General features: G+C 35.0%; 4 protein-coding genes across 9 annotated transcripts; 2 read left to right on the forward strand and 2 right to left on the reverse strand.

The window, feature by feature from the left end:
- Positions 1-179: 179 nt before the first annotated feature.
- On the reverse strand, positions 180-4,870 carry PhKgamma (phosphorylase kinase gamma). Of its 4 annotated transcripts, none has more exons than XM_014361267.2 (10): positions 4,780-4,870; positions 4,578-4,687; positions 3,563-3,738; positions 3,195-3,479; positions 3,031-3,121; positions 2,819-2,955; positions 2,633-2,730; positions 2,211-2,294; positions 1,485-1,643; positions 180-1,281 (listed from the first exon to the last, which is right to left on the reverse strand). In XM_014361267.2, the coding sequence occupies exons 2-10, from the start codon at positions 4,667-4,669 to the stop codon at positions 1,147-1,149; spliced, it is 1,257 nt and encodes a 418-aa protein (XP_014216753.1). In that variant the 5' UTR covers positions 4,670-4,687; positions 4,780-4,870; the 3' UTR covers positions 180-1,146. The 4 variants fall into 4 exon arrangements, with proteins under 4 accessions (XP_014216753.1, XP_014216754.1, XP_089445494.1 ...); XM_014361268.2 differs by having other exon boundaries at positions 4,578-4,703; XM_089589368.1 differs by having other exon boundaries at positions 4,767-4,824.
- A 448-nt stretch (positions 4,871-5,318) lies between these two features.
- Positions 5,319-7,782, forward strand: POLDIP2 (DNA polymerase delta interacting protein 2). Of its 2 annotated transcripts, none has more exons than XM_089589388.1 (6): positions 5,319-5,856; positions 5,974-6,129; positions 6,346-6,442; positions 6,531-6,872; positions 6,978-7,183; positions 7,268-7,782. In XM_089589388.1, the coding sequence occupies exons 1-6, from the start codon at positions 5,714-5,716 to the stop codon at positions 7,377-7,379; spliced, it is 1,056 nt and encodes a 351-aa protein (XP_089445514.1). In that variant the 5' UTR covers positions 5,319-5,713; the 3' UTR covers positions 7,380-7,782. The 2 variants fall into 2 exon arrangements, with proteins under 2 accessions (XP_089445514.1, XP_014216756.1); XM_014361270.2 differs by having other exon boundaries at positions 5,323-5,811.
- Positions 7,783-8,009: 227 nt separating this feature from the next.
- On the forward strand, positions 8,010-13,856 carry LOC106645414 (bleomycin hydrolase). Of its 2 annotated transcripts, none has more exons than XM_014361266.2 (5): positions 8,010-8,362; positions 11,350-11,663; positions 12,049-12,339; positions 12,420-12,956; positions 13,150-13,856. In XM_014361266.2, exons 1-5 carry the CDS (start codon positions 8,353-8,355, stop codon positions 13,366-13,368), a joined length of 1,371 nt encoding a protein of 456 aa, XP_014216752.2. In that variant the 5' UTR covers positions 8,010-8,352; the 3' UTR covers positions 13,369-13,856. The 2 variants fall into 2 exon arrangements, with proteins under 2 accessions (XP_014216752.2, XP_089445613.1); XM_089589487.1 differs by having other exon boundaries at positions 8,353-8,362; positions 11,347-11,663.
- Positions 13,857-13,890: 34 nt separating this feature from the next.
- Positions 13,891-15,043, reverse strand: LOC106645417 (uncharacterized protein F58A4.6). The gene is made up of 3 exons (XM_014361271.3): positions 14,471-15,043; positions 14,285-14,399; positions 13,891-14,213 (listed from the first exon to the last, which is right to left on the reverse strand). The coding sequence occupies exons 1-3, from the start codon at positions 14,842-14,844 to the stop codon at positions 13,953-13,955; spliced, it is 750 nt and encodes a 249-aa protein (XP_014216757.3). The 5' UTR covers positions 14,845-15,043; the 3' UTR covers positions 13,891-13,952.
- Between the last annotated feature and the right edge of the window lie 4,268 nt (positions 15,044-19,311).

Here is a 19,311-nt window from a genome sequence, read left to right on the forward strand (position 1 = left end):
ATGAGGGTGTTGGTACTGCCATACAACTGGTCGATGCTGGCTATACGAGCGTGAGAGCGTTCACGTGAGATGGTTCAGTTTTTAAAAATTTTTGAAATTCTCTGCACAGCTTTGAATTCATCGCTTATAGGATTTCGGAAAATGCTTGATTCGGTTGCATCAATAGTAATACACCTTAATTTAATGGTCGAAAATTGTTTATTTAATGTAAAAAATGTGTATTTGGAAATATGATATGACAAAAAATCAAGGCACATAATTTTTTTATCATTAATAAAAATACAACTCACACAAATTCAAAAACATAAGTATAGCTAGTCGGTAGATACATCCAGTGATATTGATAATTTTTATCTGAATAATGTACTTAGCAGAATAATATTCAGATGATATACTTTCAACGTTTTATAACATATACTAATGGCACCTGTTACAGGTGTCGCACACACGCACGCTTGCAATAGAAATAAATTTTTATCTAAATAATAAATAACGAAGTATTATAATTGACGTACTATAACTATCATAACAAATAACATTATTTATCTACACAGAAAACTCACGACAGCAGAAATTACTTTTAAGGTGGCTAGTTCCTGACTCCAAAGTCAAATACGAGACTAACTCTAACGGCATAATGCTCAATGAGAATAAACGACATTTAATGAAATAACTAACAAGATGATGGTATACTATTCAAGATATTTAGTTCCTCATGATCTTTGCTAAAAATCAATGTATACATTTATTTGTTCAGGAATAATTTCAACTTTAAGTAAAATTTGTGAAACAAATCATTTTAGATTTAGGAATAAACCACCTTGATTTTATGCAAAACTTCGTTTAAAAAATGATACTTTAATTGGTTTTTCAAATAAATTCTTGATAATATCTTTTGTACCAGTGTAATAACGTGGTAAACTGACTTTAATAACTTTTGAAAAATATAAAATATATATCTTTAAAAAAATTTGTTTGTTGGAAATTTATGGTTGTGTAAATTCAAATTCTAGTAAGTAGTTTTAACCAACTGCTGACTTATCCACCAGAGTTTTCAGTTGAAAATTTGAACTATATTCATTTTTCTAAAAATTATATTTAAAAGCGTCTGAAGAGTACAAAAACGTGCTCTTTAATTTAAATTTGCTATCTGCTTAAATTACTAACGTAGAGATGCTTCAAGTCTGTTTTGGGCATGTTCTCAAAAAGAGCGGCTCTGTTCTGTCCTTCTCCTTTCTTCACCCAGTGCCCATAAACTCGGAAGGCGCATCCATCGATCACCTGTAATGATACATATTTCCATTTTACAAATAACGTTTAATCACATTCTCGTGGAAAATCATTACTAGTCATACTCAAAAATACTATTTACAAAATTTCTGTTAATATCACCTGAAGAATAATTTTTTTCGAAAGTCCATTTTTTCTTACATAAAAATTTGAGTATGATTAGTAAAAAATTTTTTCAAATGCTTTCTACATACTTTTCTAAGAACTTTAATCCTGTAAGGATCTGTACATGCCACTTGTATAGAGAGTGGCTCTGGAGTTGTGTGTAGCCTCTTAATTCTTACAACCGCTCGAACACAGAGAATACCAAGTTGGAATTTTTTCCTTGCATTGAACGATTTTGCTTTCAATTCCTGATGAAAAAAATTTAGATGTTAATTTTAAAAAAAAATTAATAATTATACTTCTGGTATTATTTTGGACAGTTGTTATATCATTTACATTTATGCATTTGTTCTGTTTGATTATGCTGGTTTTCAGTAAAGCCAATTTACTCAAGATAAGTGTAACGAGTTAAACTTCAATTTCTCAACAATCTTAATGTAAACTCTATTTAAAATAGTTAAAGTTAATATAACATAGATTCAAATAAATGTTAATACATGCTAAAAAAATCAATTAGTTGAAGGTAAGACACAAATAAGACATTCAATCTCACCAAAATGTTGCAAGCTTGAAAATAAATTGTTAGGCAAAAGGAAACTGACAAAGCTTTTCTAAGATTTACGTTACTTGGTTAGTAGTTACGAGTAAATGAGAAAATGATCTTTAACCCTGTAATTTTGTTATGTGGTTGATTAAAATGTGATGATTCTCATGTTCAGTCCACAAACTTCATGTTCGTTAGAAACGTTTTATATACAGCCTGGTTAGTTGAAGAGAAAAAAAAAAATCAAAAATTCATTCAAATCGGGGATTACCAAAGCTAACTGTGATATCCGACTGAGTCGTCGTGAATTAGAGGACAGAGAACGTTTTAAGGGAGCAATATCCTGATCCCATAGCTGTAAATACGATGAGTTCATTACCTTCTGTACTATTAGAACTATATTTAAATATTTGTCAAATTTTGTGATAAACTAAAAACTAGATGTTTTTCTTAATGAATTTGTTTTAAAAACCATGTGCATAGCAAAATGACTGATAGGAAAAAAAATATATGTGCATAACAAAAATTTCTATGAATCAAAACATAAAAAAAAGTTAGAATTTACTAATCTAGTTGAAGATACTGTCGCATTACTTTTACACAAATCTTCATTTAGAATATAAAAATACAATTTAAATAATGATAATCTAAATATCCCAAGCAGTAAAAATTTGCTTCCCCATTGAAACTCACCACTGTGTGGAAGAATGAATGTTCTAACGCCTCCTTTATTGTTATTCTTTTCGTAGCATCAACAACCAATAATTTACGTATCAAATCTTTTGGAGCATCTAAAAAAAAGAAAAAAAAAGAAATTGAAACATGTTGTATGATTCAAGAAACTCACCTTTTTAGTTAATGTAAAAAAAAAACATTTACCAGTAATATCAGTCCATTCTGGTGAGGTGAATGAGTATTTTCCCTCCATTATGTTTCGAAGCATAACCATCTGTTTTCGATGCCAAAACGGTGGACATCCAACAAGTAACGTAAACATAATAACACCACATGCCCATCTAAACATGAAAGAAACAGTTTCAAAGGTTAGATATGTTGAATTAATTTAATACTTTCTTTTGTCATAAACTAACATGTCGACTTCAAAGCCATAGCCATCAGACTTTTCAAACATATTACATTTCAATACTTCAGGTGCTAAATAACCAGGTGTACCACAAAGATCTAAAAGAAAACATTAAAACTAACTGTAATACATATTCATTAGATAAATTATAGAAAATGAAAGTAGACTCACCATAAAGCTTTTCTCCTGGTTTCAAAATTTTAGCAAAGCCAAAATCAGTTATCTTTACATTAAGGTTGTCATCTAGCAAGATATTTTCTGGCTTTAAATCTCTATGTACAATCCCTTGGTTATGAATGTGCTGTACACTTTCAAAAACCTGCCTCATAATATATCGAGTCTTTTTTTCTGATAGTGTTACCACAGATGTAAGATAATCAAAGAGCTCGCCATTTTTACACAACTCAAATATCAAAAAGATAAAAGTGTTGGACTCAAAGACATCATGTAGTTCAACTGCAGCAAAATCAAAATAATTTCATTTCATTATACAATGCAAAGCCATTTCTAGTTCATGTAAATTTGGAATTGACACTTACTTATGTAAGGATGGCCAGCCACCCTGCGTAAAATTTGCACCTCTTGCATAGTAGCCTCTTTCATAGTATGAGAATCAATGCCATCATGTGGTTCACAGCTTATGTCTATAATTTTTGCTGCATACTCTATGCCGGTTTCTTTTTCTATGCACCTTCTCACTGTAGACGAGATTCCTCTGAAAAGATATATCATTGTAAATAATTCATATCAAAATAAAGTTGCATGCAAGATTTTTTATCATGACAAAATACATTGTCAATATTATGCTGTAGACATAGGTCCATAGCAAAGCATTGTGTGCTTCACTTAACTATAATAGTCATCAATTATTCATTGAGTAAAATTGAAAGAAATTGACTGATGATCAGTCGATCTTGACCCATACATCTCGGACGTACAAACATACTATCAAAGCTTGTAAATAAAGTTACCATAAGCAAATTGAAATTGAAAGAAACAAAAACGGAAATATTCACATCTTAAATTACAATTGACCCATCATTCTACGATTATAGCTATCGTGACAAAACAATAAACTGCCAGAAAAAATAAAAAATATGAAAAAAATGAGCCAACATAGGTACACGCAGGTCACGCGTCAGGTATAGCTACATGAACACACACACATATATACAGTGCACAATACAACAGCATACTTCGCTAGCAAATCGTATATAGCTCTAAACTAAACGATAATCTAAAAAAAGACCATCTCCTTAAGCAGCCATCATAATACATCACAGTATTGGTTTTTTGGCTTCCGTATACATGATTTTCTTCTTTTCCTAAGTAAATTACATAAGTTGGAGGTTAAACTTTCTCTGATTGCTTTCAATTTCAACCAACAATGAATAACAAAACAGATTTTTATGCTGCTATTTACTTTTTACCTAAACATGATGAACCATCACTTGACTCTTAGTTAACACTTGGTGACAAAAAAATGAATAAACGCGTATTCTGCAACATCGACTGCAAGTGTATTTATTGCATTCATACAAAAAAATTATTTACCTTCCAAGGATCTCTTTGGGCTCGTACTTGGCATAGAAGCCCTTGGCAGCATCCTTGTCAGGCAGCAGATCATCTCCTTCGTCTTTGGCCATTTCTCTCTTGGTCGTATACTATCAACTCAGTAAACTTTAACCAACACAGTTTAAGATGCAAACAATAAATTGAAAAGAAAAAAACTACTTCACACACTTTCGTTAGATACTTGTGTATGTCTCTGTTTAACTGCGTTTCAACTTCATCCTGGAGGGTTATTAGGAGGTTGTTATTAACTTCGAAAACAAGGCGCAACAACCTCACTCTTGCTCTCTCTTTTCTCAACAACAATGGCAAGATATGCCGCGTGAGGAGAAAGAAGTGGAGGCGAAGGAGGAAGAGGAAGAGACCTTGGACGGCAGAACGAAAACAGCAGAGCTAGCAGACGAACGTTTTTTTTTCTCATCGCACCACCCCGCCAACTCTTTTCTACTTCTCCTCTGCCGCTTCTCTCTCCCGTCAGTCCCGTCACTCCCCGACTCCCGTGTTAAAATATATGTATGTGTACGTTCTATTCATGTATAGTTTAGAGATGTGCTCTTTTCCTGCTCTTCATTCTTCTTCTATTTTCATCATTTAATTGTTATTATTTTTTGTGAGCCCACAAATTACTCGATGTACATTAACATTGTGCACGTATACCGTTTAATTTATCATAAACATTGCATTTGAAACGAGAGAACATTTCTAATGCAATGTACCGAATGTAAAAATATACTTGATACATGCAATTGAAACATTTTTATTCGTAAAAAATTAAATAACATTTGACGGTAAGGTTGGGTCGGACTAACGTCTTTTAAAAGCTATAGCTTGCGTCGCGTGTATGTTAACGTCACAACAGTCACAACATATAGATGGCTCGGCGACGAGCCGGGGACGAGAAGAGACGGCACACGCGTGCACACACTGCAGCGTTCCATCGTCGCTCTCACTCTCACCAGAGATGACTAGCTCTGCTCTCACTCTTCAAGACCCACCTAATCCTCTCCTCCGCAAGTCGCACAAGCCGAGTGTAAGTAATAATAGTTAAAAGGAAAAGGAAAAAAAAAAAGAAAGAAACAGCGCAAGCAAGTGCAATCCGTCCTAGTGAACACGCGACAATGGAGCTGTCGCTCGTCGTCCTCGGTAAGGTTCTGCGAAAACCACTTCTCGACGCCGGCAAGAGTATCTATGGCGTTCAAGTTGCCAGTTACATCAGGTACGACTTGGGTAAAAAAAAAAAAAAACGTTTTTGTTACGTAAAGCTCTAATCTATTCGTAAGCGAATTATTTATATTTCGCCTATTAGTTTGGTGTAATTCAACATTATAATTAAGAGCAAGACTGAACTGAAAATACTTGGTCGTGTATCACGTTGTAGGTTGGCAGAGGTGGGCAAATTGGAAGCACCGAAATTGCAGGGCAACTACGAGGCTGGACAGCTTATTTTGCACAGAGTTTTTGGCTATCGAGGGGTTGTACTTTTTCCATGGCTTGCCAGGGTCTTTGACAGAAATTTGCCTGTAAAACAGGAAGGGTGAGTTTTTATGATGTATTAATTGTACTTTTTCAACTAAATTTATACTGTAGCTTTTAATTTTTATAACTTAAAATTTTTAAGTACTCGTGTTAGTACACTTTATAGAAGCTTTTATTTCTGTTTTAAATAGTATGTGTTCATAAATGACTGATTAAATGAAAAAAATTAATAACAAACACATGATTTGAACAATCAAATTGTGCTTTGTATTAGAACCGAAACTGGTACTTATGGAACTGGCAAAGAAGTAAAAGCAAAAACGCACACCTTTTATCAAGTTCTAATCGATCAGAGGGACTGTCCTTATATCGTAAGTCATTCTGGCAATGTATATAAGATATGATTTGCCTATTTACATCTTGTTGGCGTTGTAGTGTAACTTTTTTATTAATTTTCAGAGAGCCCAAAATGAATCTGTCACATTTCTTGGAAATCACGAAAGCAGTAGAAGTCTCTATGCCATACCAGGACTCGATTATGTAGCCCACGAAGATATAATACCTTACACAACTAATGAGAAGCCTGCTCTGCAGCATGAGCTTTTTGACAAATTCTTATCCTATCATTCTGATAAAGATCCTCCATTCGTTCCTCAACAAACATTAAAAGCATGGCAAAAAAAGAATCATCCCTGGCTGGAATTGTCTGATGTCCATAAAGAGACCACTGAAAATATAAGAGTCACTGTTATACCATTTTATATGGGTTGCAGAGTTAGTCAAACTACATCAGTATATTGGGTAAGTTACTTTCAATACTACCATGAGTCATAATCAAGCATGTCTACGATTCCTGAGTTCAATGAGTTTTTGAAGCGAAATTTATCATGATACAATTTGTTTTAGTGGCGTTACTGCATAAGGCTTGAAAATATGGGTGATTTAAGTGTACAATTAAGAGAGAGGCATTGGAGGATATTTAGTTTATCTGGCACATTAGAAACAGTGCGGGGGAGAGGAGTAGTTGGTCAGGAACCAGTCTTATCAAGAAGCTTACCCGCTTTTCAGTATAGTAGTCATGTTAGTTTGCAAGCCCCTAGTGGACATATGTGGTACGTTTTTTCAATAAATATATTCTTGGATAATAAAACTTGTCTTAATGATCGACATAAATAATTTTTTTTCATATTTTATAGGGGAACCTTTAGGATGGAAAGGGAAGATGGCTATGCCTTTGATTGTAGAATCCCACCGTTTTCCTTAGAGTCAAAAGCTGATGAATCTACCTCACCTAATGCTAATACTTGAGACAACAAATGAAATTGTAATGAGAGTAATACTAAATAAGTATAAAATTGCAGTGAAACAAAACGTGTCTCGGTTTAATAAATTGAGCGCTATAACTACAACAAACATAAATTTGTACATATATTATCTTCTTAGGACGCGATTATATTATTAGCTCATACATTATATTAGTACTTTGTAAGTTTTTAGTGTAAGTTTAAGAAAGTGAAAAGTAAATGCTAAGTTCATTATATTTTACAAGAAAATGTTTACTACAGAGTTCAATTAATAGTAAAATATAATGAATGTTCATTTTATAAATGCTTTAAGTACTAAGAGACTCATCTGATCATCTTTTATAAATGAAAACGAAAAGTCAAATTCAGAAAAGTTAATAAAAATTTTAATCAAATTGTTAACACAAGACTATGTGTGCTTATGAATTATCACATAAATAACACCACAAAAAATTTTATTGTAACGTTATAAGTGATTAAGGTAAACTTTGTGTCATCGCAAGTATTAAATCAGCGACCAGTAACCAGTAATGTACTTTTTAGTGAATCGAGTCTGCTTTGCCGATTCAGTCACAAGATGTCACTGGCCTTGGTAACCGGCATCTTTGTTTTCTTGGTTGCGGCTACCAGTAGACGGTAGACTACTGGTACTGTCCCAGAAAGACGGGACGGGTATACTTTCTCTTTCCGTATAGAGAGTAAGTATAGGTATAAGCAAGCAAGCGACTGTTATATCGCCTTGTTGTGTGTAAAATAGCGGCACTACTTGTGCGTCCCGGCTCTGCGAAAGTTGTCATCGTCGACGTTCCCTGCAGTCTTACTTTGCTTGTTTTTTTATACACTCGTATTGCTCGAGGCTGCTGTACAGTGTACAGACAACACCCACAGATACATACACACACTCATCGGGGGAAAGCTCATCGGCTGCGTCGCTTATATTTCTCGATCGTGCTTACAAAAAGCTTGGAACGTTAAACATGGCTGCCAGTAAGTAAAAGAACCTAACTTGTAAACTTTTCTCGCATTAAATTTTTTGTTAATTAATTTTAATTTTTTTTTTTTTCTCTTTTTTATCACACATATTAATCATTTCATCAAAGAGCACGTTAAACGACACTGGGTATATAGCCAAACAGCTGCACGCTCCTTGTTACGTGCGTGTGCAAAATTAAAGGGTGGATTGGGAAAATCAAGGCTTTCTGGAGCGTAGCTATCAAGAATCGCGTGCAAAAAAAAAAACCCCCAGAAAATGTTGAACATCAATTGATATTCTGTCTGCTTGGCATTTCGGAGCTTTAATTCTCTGTAAATTTTATTGTCGTGTGTGTATACAAATGCATGTATCGCATTTTCATACATGCAAATTGCACAATGCGACGAGGCGTTGCTGCGCTAGCTGCAGCTGTGCGCGAATATATATGAAACACGGTTAACATGTATGCACCCATACACGTGCAAATATGCGCGTATGCACACACGTACACTTATGCAGAATTGTGGAGTTCTCGTCTTTTTTTCCGTACAGCTGCACTTATATATATATATACTTACACACGCTTCTCTCAAAAGCCTCAAATCTCTTTGACGTGATCTGTTTTCTTTTTCTTCTTTCTTCTCCTCTCCATGTATACTTCATAATATATCAGCTCTTCGTGTGTGTATACATATAGGTATAAGTACGCGTTGTGTTGGGTTGTCTTGCAGCGGTTTTTGGAAGGAGCACTGGAGCACAGAGCTACACTTAAGCCGCTCAGGAATTTTTTTGAGGGTCCGAGCGAAGTCTTCTGATGGCTCTTATGTTATTTTTCTGTTCCCAATAATCTGGCAAAACGAAGCTGCAACCAAATATTTTCAATTTTCTTTTCCCTCAAAGCACATTTCTCATCCATTTTCAAACTTCAAGCTGTTGGGCGTAATTTACCTCTCAATTTAAATTTTTTTCTACAATCGAGGATAAAAAATACATTTTTTAACCCTCGTCGGAGGTGCGACTATGAATAATCATCTTTGTACATCCAAAAACTTGAGATAAGTTGAGATAAAAAAAAAAGGGTCCTTTAAGTCTGATGATGACCAAATTTTGATAGAACTTGTATATTCAGGATACACGAATGGTGAAACAACATCACCCCGTATGCCAAAAAAAGATCAATTTTGTTAGGGATAATCTTCTAGATTATTGTGAAAAATATAAATGCAAAACCAATAATGTTCTTTGAGTACCAGTGAACGTCATCATCTCGGAGCATGAAATTTATCGGGAATTAGCCTTTGTTATTCGATGGGGCTGACCATAGCTTGAGTTTCAATTGTAAGTGTATCCTCTGCAGTAAAGCAACACACCAAGGAATGACGTACATATTACTTACAGTACTTGTTATATTGTCTTCAATTGTTAGGGGGAACGTACGTTTATTTCAGCCAAACTCAATCGATATCGCGACGAGCTCTACGGTTTATAATATGTATTTTCATCCGAGTGTACCTCTATAACGTATAACGCAAGTAGCAAACAATATGCTGTATTGTTCGTCCTGAATAGATTTGTGTATGATATATATACATACTCGAGACTCTTGTCTATCAGCTGATTTTATCAATAGCCGTCTCTTATTACGATCCGCTGGCGAGTTACATTAACCGGACACTCGAGGCTTTTCACGACTGTATATTTATTATACTTACGCTTAACGCCAATTTTCGCTGTACTCTTGGCTCATGCGTGATGGATATCCAACCCAAATGATTGACTTTTTGTTTTTGTTTAAAACCACAACTGGCTGCAAAAGCAAAAGGACACGCCCCGTTCGTTTTCATACTTCCCATGCCAACTTGAAAAAAAAAAGAAAGAAACACACATATGACGAAACCTTCTCCACGGTCTCTCGTAATTTTTCTTTCTTTCGTAAACCCTTTTGTGCCGCGTTTTATCGCCGCGATCGCCAACAGAGCGCATTTTTTTTTACTGAGCTTTCGTTTCGGGCGTCATACAATACGCTATTGTACACGTCCACTAGACAAAGTAACAACGCGACGGTACAAAGGAGGGCTTTGATAAGGCTTTGATAACTCGCAACGATAGCACGAATGTATATTTACTCGCAAAAAAGTCTCCACTCTCGAGAGGGAGGAAAGGTGATGCTTCGTGGGAGGAAATTAATTGATTGGCTGCGAAATGCTTACTCGTCGCGAGAAAGCGATATCCGCGGGGAGGAAGGGACCTTTGTGTACATTTTATTCTCGCAAATAGGTACTTTCAGCTTAAAATTGGTAAGCTCGGGTTGTACGTGCGTAAAAAAAAAAAAAAAAACAGCCGGAATGGGATACATATGTAGAGTTGTTTTTCCACATCATTTGTCATTTGATACGTTTATCGTGTGGCGATCGGTATTGGTAGAAATCGTTAAATTTTGCACGAAAAGTAGGGGCGCACCGAAAGCGCCTTTAAGTACTCGTCCAAGACGAGCTTTCATGTCTATAGGTACTCGCGAGTAGGGAGAGAAAGTGCCGTCGAGGACCTTTCGGATGATTTATTTAAAATACCGATTTTCTAAGCCTCAAAGAAATTCGAGGGAGCTTCGCGTGACTTTTTTATTTTTTTATTTTCATCTCAAATATGAGCTTGCGATACAATAATACAAGTACAAAGTTTGCAAGGAATCACTTTTTTTTCTCTAGAGCTGTTATGCACGAGAGATTTTGTTTTAATAATGAGGATAGAAAAGCCACACGATGAAAAAAAAAAAACGGCAACATAATTAACGTTCGCGTTTTTCTAGCGCACTAGCATTTAAATAAATACCGAAAAAACCGAGAAAAAACTGAACAAAGCCTGTTTATAAAAGTACCATGTACGCATAGAAGTATTTGTTTAGTGACGAAAAATATATATAATAATAAATAACAATAAATAAATAAATAAAAAAGGAAAAATTAAACTAAACTCAAAATGACAATGATTCCCGACGGAGCAGCAGGCGTGCTGACCAAAGAGGTGCTCAAGGAACTGCGGACCAAGTTCTACAGCGAGCGGGGCAACATCCAGGCCCAGAACACGTGTACCCGTGTGGACCCGTTGGAGGCGTGTATCAATCGTCAAGCGATCGAGCGTACGAATCACGTGTTCCAGCACAAGGTGGAATCCGAGGCAAAGCCGGTGACCAACCAAAAGAGCAGTGGCCGCTGCTGGCTCTTTGCTGTGCTCAACAGCATACGCGTGCCCTTCATCAAGCAATACAACCTCGAGGAGTTTGAGTTCAGTCAGAACTACCTCTTCTTTTGGGACAAGGTAAAGTATTTATTTCAGGTTTATTCCATTGTTTGTACACCAAAATGATTGATCGTTGACTGATGCATGCTGCGTAGTTGTATGCCAAGAAACTGAACTTGGGGCGAAAAATCATGCAAATGTTGAAATCATAGTTATTGTGCCATTAAATTGAACGGATGATGAATTCATAAAACCAATGGGAATTAAAATCAGCTTTTTTACGTTTTGACTTATCTGAGTTTCCACATATCGGTTAGAGAGCTTGAAAAATTAAATTTTTTTTTTTGTTTCATTTGGAACTTCAATTGGAGTTCAATAGATAATTATTACACCATGCCAGTATACCTACTTCTGGAACGACCATCTGTATGGATTTTGATTGTTTTCTTGTTACTCACTCCAGATCGAGAGAAGCAACTGCTTCCTTCACAATATCGTGACGACGGCGAAGCGCGGCGATGAACTCGACAGCCGGGTGGTGCAGTTCTTGCTCTCGGAACCCATAAACGACGGCGGCCAGTGGGACATGATCGTCAACCTGGTCAACCGGTACGGCCTCATGCCCAAGGTCTGCTTCCCCGAGTCGTTTTGCAGTGAGATGTCAAGCAGGATGAACTCGCTGCTCACCAGCAAGCTGCGCGAGTACGCCAAAATTCTACGCGCTCTCGTTGAATCCGGCGCCTCCGACGAAGAGGTGCGGCTATCGTCGTCATTACTGTATAATAATGCTCAATTGTACCATGATGATGGTGATTACTGAATAATAATCGACAGATCGAGGGAACCATCCTGAAGCAGATGACGGTGATCTATCGGATAGTTGGGATTTGCCTGGGCATACCACCCGAGACCTTTACCTGGGAGTATTATGATAAGTCGAAGGCCTACCATAGCATCGGCCCGGTGAGCGGACTCGAGTTCTACGAGAAATACGTGAAGCAGTGTTTCAACATCGACGACAAGGTATGCTTGGTGACGGATCCGCGTACGAGTCATCCCTACGGCAAGCTCTACACGGTAGATTGTCTGAACAATATGGTGGGAGGCAGGAATACCATATACAATAACCAGCCGGTCGAGCTGTTGATCAAACTCTGCGCCGAGAGCATCAAGGCCAAAGAGCCCGTCTGGTTCGGTTGCGAGGTGTCCAAGCGTTTTTCCGGCAAGATCGGCGCTCAGGATCTCAACGTCCACAACTACGAGAGCGTTTTCGGCACCAATTTCCAGGTCGGCCTGAACAAGACTGATCGGCTCCTTTACGGCGAGTCCTCCATGACCCACGCCATGGTCTTCACTGGGGTCACCCTTGACGTTAGTGCAAAAATTCTTTTTACTTTTTGATTGTGAATTTATTACATTTTTTTTTTTTTTTTTTTTTTTTTTTCTTTCCAACATCACCTGTTTTTGTTGTGAGTGGAGTATTCGCTTTTTAAACGATATTTTTCCCTTATCTTTGCAGTGTTTCTGGTATATATGTACATGTAATGCTTTTTTCATCTTGCAGGAAAAAGAAAATCCAATCAAATTTAGGGTTGAAAACTCGTGGGGCGAGGATCGTGGTGGAGACAAGGGCTACCTTGTGATGACACGGGACTGGTTTCATGAATTCGTCTTTGAGGCAGTGATCGACAAAAAGCACGTGCCCCAGGAGGTGTTAGATGTTTACAAACAAAAGCCAACTGTCTTGCCTGCTTGGGATCCAATGGGCACACTCGCTCAGTGATAACTTGATGAAACTTTTGCATTTGTATCTCTTTTAAAATTTTGTAATTAAAAGTAAGGGTAACAGAAAACTAATAATGCAAAAAAAAAAAAAAAAAAAAATGATTTAGCTGATGCAAACATGGAGGGAGTCAATTTTTTAGCTAATTTTTTTATATCTAATTTTGGTACTTAACTATTGTAAAAGGCCATATTTTTGTTATTTTCATGAGTGTACCATTTTTTAAAGCAAAATTAAGAATTGACTTTTGTTGAACCAGTACAAAATTGTCAATTCAAATACTGATGTTACGATAAATGAACGAAGTGTATGTGGCTGATCTGAACTGTGAGTCAAGTCTGAAAACAAGTAATCATGGTGCATTTCTTTTTTTATAAGTTATTAAATATACCATGTAATAAACAAAATGCATGAAAAAGATAATTTTGATTTCTAAAAGTATTACGAAATCTTCATACTACAAATAAACATACTATACTTTGAGAAAATATTACGAATTTATTCATTTACAAATATACTCCTCTACCACCTGATGTACAATTTTTGTTTTTGTTTTTTCATCAATTGTCTTAAAAATCACTTGGTTACTTAACTCTTTGTTTTCTTTGATGGTAACTATACCTTAATTTGGCCCAAACACCTTGACACATTCTTTGCAACCTCACATCTTTATTGTTTACAGCAAATTGAAATATTTTCCTTACCATGTTTCTAGCAGCTTTTAAATGACCTTGCTGAAGCAGACTCAAGGCTGCATAAAGCTTGCAGCGAGCAACTAACTGAGGATCACCCAATCTCATGGCTAATTTGAATTGCTCAACCGATATTTTGCCAGCTAATTTAGCCTGTCAAATGAATAATTTCGTGACACTAGGCTTCAATTTAATTTAACACGTTAAATAATTTAACAACTTACACAACGATCGAACTTATCTCCAAGAGATGAAAAGGCACCTCCCAATGTTGACAACCACGACATTGCATGGTCTATTTCTTCTCGTTCCCTGGCCATTCGAGTTAATATCTCATTCCTAATTTAAAGACGTACAAATTTTTTAACAGATAATCTTGTGTCGAGACTATATATTAAATGCATGCTAACCATCTGTAATCTATGAATTGATCGTGCGGAGTCCTTAATTTGATTAGTATCACAGGTTCCACTGAGTCAAGCTGTTTGCAACTCTTTTCTAAAAAGTGCACCAGCTTCAGAACTGCTGATCTTCTGTAAATGCTTGAACGCTTCATCGTATATACATATGCGGAAATTAAATATGCATTGAATCCTTTCTCCCTCAACAGCACTGGCAGAATACTTTTTCTGTGAATGCAATCACAAGCAGTGATTGATTTTTGACATTCAACTTTTTTAACTGCACCAACGTTGTTGTACTGACAAATAAATTGACAAGAAACTATAACATCATCATATGTAGACTTATTCTTGCATACAATCACTCTAAACTGATGTTTCATGTTGAATTTACAGTTTTAAAGGTTAGACTTTTAATGATGTAGAAAAACACATCAATGATGATATGTAAATAAATAAACTTAAACGAAAATTACAGATTACTCCAAGCAACGAAAAAAATCTTGATCATGTAAAATTATAAAATTATTTAGTTTTAAAATCAATAATCTATTGAGTGATGTGTATATTGGTGGACCCTCCATCCATCACTGTCACTGATCAACTGACCACACCGATCACATGTATGAAGCAGACTACTTGTCAACTAAGCCTGTAGACAAGTTCTGCATGAAAAAATCTTATAATTTGATGGAAAGGAAGTTAAATGTTATTTAATAGAACGAACACAGAATGATGTGCCTTCGATGACTCATTTTATCGAGTTATCACAATTAAGACCATTTGTTTTAATACAATCGATTTGTCAAAAAATTTTGCCGTGTAATAATGGATCAAAGAAGCTTGTATTAATAATGCTGCCCATTAAATTTACATGTCAACATTTTAAGTACAGAAATATTCAATTTCTTATCGTTTTAAAAATTATCAAAGACAGACAGGAGGCTAAGGGATGCTTGAATTGATTACAACATAATTTTGTAACATTTTTATTTATTACATATAAACAATCGATTTAACTTAACAAAATATAAATAAAAACTTACATTAACATTAAATAACACATGATTATACCTTATACGAACGTTTCGACTGTAGTACCTGGTTTAATGTTTATGATCGGGTGTATTTTTTCATACCTTAGTTAAATGTTTTATTTTATTTAACTAAGGAATATTCCATAGATAAAGAAAACTTTGTGAGCTAGTTTTTATCGACGAATATAATTTATAATTTAGTAGAGATTCTTTAGAATCTTATATGAGCTACCTTCATCTTTTTAAGTCAAATAATTTAATAACATTAAAAGGATTAATTCAATTTGTTTAGGTGAGAATGACATGATTTAGCAAAGATTCTTAGGAATCATGTTTGAGCTAAAGTTAACTTTGAATTTACACTTGAAAATTAAGAATTTAAAAAATTTAAGGATTTGTAGAGATTCTTTGGAATCTTAAGTGAGCTAGGTTTTAACGTTGAATTATGATAATTTTATTATTGAAAAATTAAGAAATAAATTTAAGAATGTAGAGATTCTTTGGAATCTTAAGTGAGCTAGATTTCAATGATGAATTAAAGTATCATTGAAAAATTAAGAATTAAAAGTTTGCAGAGATTCTTTGGAATCTTAAGTGAGCTAGATTTTAATGACGAATTTTAATTTATTATAGAACATTTAATAATTAAAAAATTTAAGAATGCAGAGATTCTTTGGAATCTTAAGTGAGCTAGATTTTAACGTTGAATTATAATTCATTACTGAAAATTTAAGATTTAGCAGAGATTATTTAAAATCTTAAGTGAGCTGGATTTTAATAATGTTTTTAAATTTAAATTTTAAAAAATTAAGAATTTAAAGATTTGCAGAGATTCTTTGGAATCTTAAGTGAGCTAGATTTTAAAGATGAATTAAAGAAAATAAATTAGTAAACTTTTCGGTACAGAGAGGTCTCGTAATTTCAATTTCAATATTTTCAACTTATATAGAATTAAAATTATTTTTAATTTAAGAGTTTAAGTAAAGAACCTATCGGTTTTGTCGAAACGTACGGTTAAGATATAAATTAAATCTCATGAAGACTGTCCATAACTAATACAACGGTTTTTAAGAATTCGTTGAGAGTATAACAGTAAACGTACCAGGTATTAATGCCGAAACGTTCGTTTAGAGTATAATTGCTAAACTGAAGGTAGTTATTAGCAATAACATTTAGACGTTGGTATGAAATTAAAAAAATCCTAACAATTCATACCAAGCGAGCCATGTGATGAGTATTGTGAAATTGGTTCTCTTGACACAAAAAACGAAAACTCGTTTTAGGAGGTAAAACTCAATAATTGAGTTAGAAATATGAAGAAATTAAGTTACAGTAATCGCCTCAACTTGATTAGGGTGACAACACTCCAAGTATTCTTTGTACTGTAATAAATGTGGACTGGTTACATGGTGTCCTCATCTTTTGATCAAGTAAACCAAACGTAGATTAATCTGAAAAATAAAACAAATGACGTTAGACCTACATTACAATGTACATAAAGAAAACTGAATTTAAATCGTTACATAAAAGGAAAGACTTGTAATAAGAAATTGGAGAAAAGAATTTTTGATTTAATTAGAAGGTTGAATCTGTACAATTTTTACTGATTTGTAATAAGAAATCTTATTATTCGAAGAAATCAAGAAGACTAAAAAAAAAATTAAGAAATGGCAGCGGGGAAAACTTTTGTTTCCTACAGTTTAAGTACTAATTTAAAAATTTTGTGGATTAATAAACTTATTTCTACCTAATTCAAGTAGTTTTTGACACAAGCTAGTAGTTAAGTTATCAAGTTTGGAGTTAACGCGCAACTGAAAATGTTTAAAATATTACTTAAAGTCTAAATGATATCCTGAGGTAAAAACGGATTCCATGAATAGTAGTCAAAGATTTACACTTATTATCGTTGGATGTAACAAATAGATGGGGACAACTGTAAAATCCACCTTGAAGATGACAAATGATTATTGAGGTTAGTTTACAGCACGTGTATAACTAACTTGAAAGAACTCTGCATTGTGATGATTACGCGAACGCAGCTATCGATAAAAGAATTGAATCGTTTCAAATCAATTGAACACGCATCACAATTGAATCGTGAAATCAATTTTTGAAAACGCACTACTACAATAATACGGACGTACATTATACAAATGGCACTCTGAGAAATCGTGCGGGATAAAAAAGTATTTGCTGACGACTAACCTTGAAACTTAAACAAAAGCGAAATACTGCAAACGTGAAAGAAAAACGTACCTCTACGTGTTATGAAGAATCGCGGAGCCTCGCCCGCTTACGTTGCCGGTGTCCGCCATTGATTCAACGTATCGAAGGCGTAGCCGGCGTGTTTCGCTATGGACAACACAGCGAATTAAGTGGCCCTTTCCTCGTGGCCGGCAAAGAAACAGACCTTCATTCTTCAAGACTGGATGCAGTATTTCAGCGACCGAAGGCTATAGGTGATGGCCGTTGGTCACGCGGTTGGACAGCCGGTAATTACTCTGCCAACTCTTCATCAGGGAATGTTGAATCACGGCCAAGTCCGCGGGCCAAGTGACCGAAACGAGAACGTTGAGATGATGCTTTGAGTTAATTCGAGCAGTTCGGCTGCGCACGTCTGCCCCTCATAGGTACAAGGGGCGGCAAATGGCAGGCTGTGATTGGCCGAAAGCACCGATGGCTGGCTGGATGTGCCAATCGGAGTGCGCTTTGCTGATTCAGTTTAATCTGCGCAAGGGCGCGCGCATAAAAGCACGTACACATGCGCTGAAAATAATGGAGGGAAAAACGAGCCATATAGACTAGTAGACTATATATAAGATGTGACGTATAGGTACAAAGAATGAAGATTTACGTCCCCCCCCCAGACGATGGGAATTCTAGAAAATTCAAAAGGTAAGTATTAACGGTTTTCGGCTCGGACGAGATTTCTTCTCTCAATACGTGCAGCAAGTGATGTGCATGTATTTAAGTGTATTGTCTTTGAAAATTTGGGTGCGAGACTCAAATCAGCCTTTTACAGATTTATTGAATTATTGAGGCACCGATTTTGGAAAGTTTATGGCTCAGCGAAAGTTTATTTATGCTACAGAATAAGTTTCATTTCAGAAAATTTGTTGAATTTACACATAATTCATACATGAGCATCTTTGTAAATTTCTCTGAACACTTGATGGCAAATATTTACTTTGTTTTTATTGCAAATAAACTTTCAGTAGCTGCATACTTTATGTTACAATATGTAATTTGTAATACAAACGGTTGAGTTTGAAATAATCGTTGAAAAAAAAAAAAAAAAAAAAAAAAAAAAGTAACAAAGTAATGTTTTTACAATGTTTTCTTTACAGGCATAATTATGAAATAGATAATTAAATTATTAAGAGATATTCTGAAACTAAATATATTTATTTATAATTAATAAGGTATACAGCTTTTAAACGTTTTAGTTAAAGTAATAAGGTCTATAAGGGTGTAATAAAATAATTAATCCACTTGTATTATTGTTACGAGCGATTTTTATTCTGTTGCAAGGAATAATTTAACTTGACAAAGAAAATCAGACTCAAAATTGCAGTTAAGCACGAATCTCACGTCTTGTTCTTTAATAAATTTTCAGTTACTATATAGTTGTACTAGACAGTTGTTTGAAAATTGAAAAACTGAGCAGGTAACGGCTGCTTCTCAGTGCACAGGCACACTACATGCACACACACTCAGAGACAATGAATTAAAGAAAGCATTTCAATAAAAACTTATTGCGGTATCTTGTTCAAATTGATAATTTAATTGACAAAAAGGTGTAATTGTAATGGA

Source organism: Copidosoma floridanum, unplaced genomic scaffold (assembly GCF_036245765.1).
Source record: "Copidosoma floridanum isolate Cflo_tuat_1 unplaced genomic scaffold, Cflo_Japanese_pri ptg000009l, whole genome shotgun sequence".
Classification (NCBI taxonomy): Eukaryota; Metazoa; Arthropoda; class Insecta; order Hymenoptera; family Encyrtidae; genus Copidosoma; species Copidosoma floridanum.